General features: G+C 33.0%; 1 protein-coding gene across 2 annotated transcripts in view; it reads right to left on the bottom strand.

Annotated features, from left to right (window-relative positions):
• SMAP1 (small ArfGAP 1) overlaps positions 1-2575 on the bottom strand; it is a 118544-nt gene that overhangs the window by 49274 nt on the left and 66695 nt on the right. The window contains exon 5 of one of the 2 annotated variants that reach the window (XM_072408499.1): positions 969-1046. The exons of the other annotated variant lie outside the window; for it this stretch is intronic. Coding sequence (XP_072264600.1) covers positions 969-1046 — 78 coding nt within the window. The remainder of the gene's footprint in view (positions 1-968; positions 1047-2575) is intronic. 2 annotated transcript variants of the gene reach the window in all.

The raw sequence follows: 2575 nt of genomic DNA, 5'->3' as shown, positions 1-2575 counted from the left end.
ACACAAGTTTGTTGAAACACAGGAAACACATATTTGTAGAAGTATACTTGTATTTAAAATGTAAAAACAAAATATTTACAATATATGAACCACCATATAACTACACTTATTCATCACACATTTATATCACTGTCCAGTCAAGCCTTTTGTCCAGTGGCACATCTGATTTATCAACTTCTCATTAATGTTTATACTGCAAATATTCTAGATTAGGTTTGTGAAGCAGAAAGAAAACACTTTTGTCAGGTTCTGCCTACCAACAAGTATGACTAGTGACAGAAGCTGCCTTTAAGCATTAACCTACTGAGGATTCTCTATAGCACAGCTCAAGAGGAAGAAACCATAATAATTTGGGTGCTTCAATAAAATAGAAAATAACACAAACCTTACACATTTGGCTAGCTTTATTTAAATTATACAAACATGGTAAATTAACCATTTGTTTTCTTTAGAGAATAATCTGATTCTGTGCCAACAACAATGTCCAAAAATGGCACCCAGATGTGAGGTTTTTTTTATATCCAGTTTTCAAATAACTGACAGGTCTTGTTTTCTCCCAAATTTATTCTACATGGGTCACTACAACAGTAAACGCCACAGCTGTAGGAGGAAAATGCTGAAAAAAATAACACGTGGGGGTTCTTGAAAACTAAAGAGAAACCTTGTACTAATGAACAAATATATGGTATTGGGACAATTGTGTATATTAGTGTTAGGCTCTTAGACTAATCTTCATGATAGATAGACTGAACCTAAAGACAGACAGAGAGACAGATACTTGCTCAAAGAAAAAATTAAAACATCAAGCCTATAAGAAAAATTAAAGAAAGATACATTTTAATTTATTAGTAATTTTTTTTTTTTTTTTTTTAACTATACAACACATTGAGATTGGGAATAAAGAAAAACACTTCTGCATATTACAACATGTTGTCTGCCTGCAAATTTCACAGCAGAAAATATTATACCTCCAATTTGCTTTTATCAGCAGCAGCTTGCAGAGAAGGAGAGGATGCCGAAGGCTGAACAGCATCAGAAGAGGACGTCTGTACAAAGCAGATGAAAGGCATAAGAAGAGAAGCAAGACAGATGATCAGAATTGGTAAACGGCTAGGCAGGCAAAGCAGCATATGATCTCATTTTTTTTCACTTGGCACAGAGCACCTGAAAAAAGTATTTCAGGAAGAGCCCAGAGGAGTATTCTGATTGTAGCATGCAAGAAGACAACTTACCTGTGTGCAGGTAAAATATATATATATATATATATATATATATATATATATATATACACACATACATACACACACACACACACACACACATACTTTAAAATAGATTCATAATAAGTCTGTAATACATCTGTAAATAAGGGTAATAAGTCTGCATATTTGTTAAACAAGCAAATAAAAAGCTCTTGAAAAAAAGATAACACTTTCATACTCCTTGTAAATTTGGAATGTTAATAAATGTGAATGAACAAGCCACAACACTACAGGTCTGTAAAAGATGGAGTTAAACCTCATTAATACTTTTTGTAGCAACAATATTGAAGCTGTTATGATAAAGTGTTCCCATTTGCTTTAATTGTATGTATATTAAAAGTCATATTTGTATGATTATGATTAAATTGGAATTTGACTTTCATTTATTCTATTTGCTTCATTGACAGAAATACCTCTAAAGCTTTTGTCCTTGTATGCAGTAATATTAAATTAAATGTCAATTCCCAAGAAAGCAATTGTTACAAATAGAAATTACTTTAGGATTAATAAATAAATCCCTCATACAATAGAGAGAAAATGTACTACATGAATTTTCTAATGCCAATTATTAGTAAGGATGATCCTAACAGCATGGATACCAGTTAACACAATTGTACAGCATACGTAGCACAAGCGCTTTAGAGTTGTTATTCAACAAGATGAAAGTCAAAGCGCTTTAAATATGATGAATCTCTGGACAAATATTTCTTAAACTTAACTTACAAGAAGACCATCTCTTACACATAAGCTTAACATGAAGGGTTGCTATAATGATAAATCGATGTGGAAGCCTTTCCCCCTGCAGTAACAGAGTGCAAAGCCTCTTTCAAAATGTTGTTCTTTCTGAATTATCCAGGAGGTATTAGGTGGAACAGTTACATGGGAACTAGCAGCAATTTACACACAAAAATAGGTTTCATCTAAAAGCATTCTCTCTGTGATTTCTGCATGTGTAGCTGATCACTTTAATGGAACCATTATCCCTCTATGTTCCCTTCTGTGCTAGAAACGCAACAGAAAAATGTTCACCAGCAGAGCACTACATTTCCTCCATGATAAATCTTACAACTCTGTGCCTACCTCTAATGTAAGTATGGCACACATCAAAAACATAAGGCTTATCATCAAAAATGTGACTTTTTAAATCTGAATGCAATAAACCAAATACAGTTTAGGGCCAATGTCTAACTTGTATATAAAGTTGTTATATAAAGGCTAGTTTGTTATGCAAAAGGCAGAAACCAGTTGCAACTAATTACTAAGTCTATAGACAGAGATGACTTAGTTTCACTGCTCACCTAAGCTTTGGTTTT

This window comes from Pyxicephalus adspersus, chromosome 4 (genome assembly GCF_032062135.1).
Source record: "Pyxicephalus adspersus chromosome 4, UCB_Pads_2.0, whole genome shotgun sequence".
NCBI lineage: Eukaryota > Metazoa > Chordata > Amphibia > Anura > Pyxicephalidae > Pyxicephalus > Pyxicephalus adspersus.
This window is presented reverse-complemented; position numbering and strand designations above follow the sequence as displayed.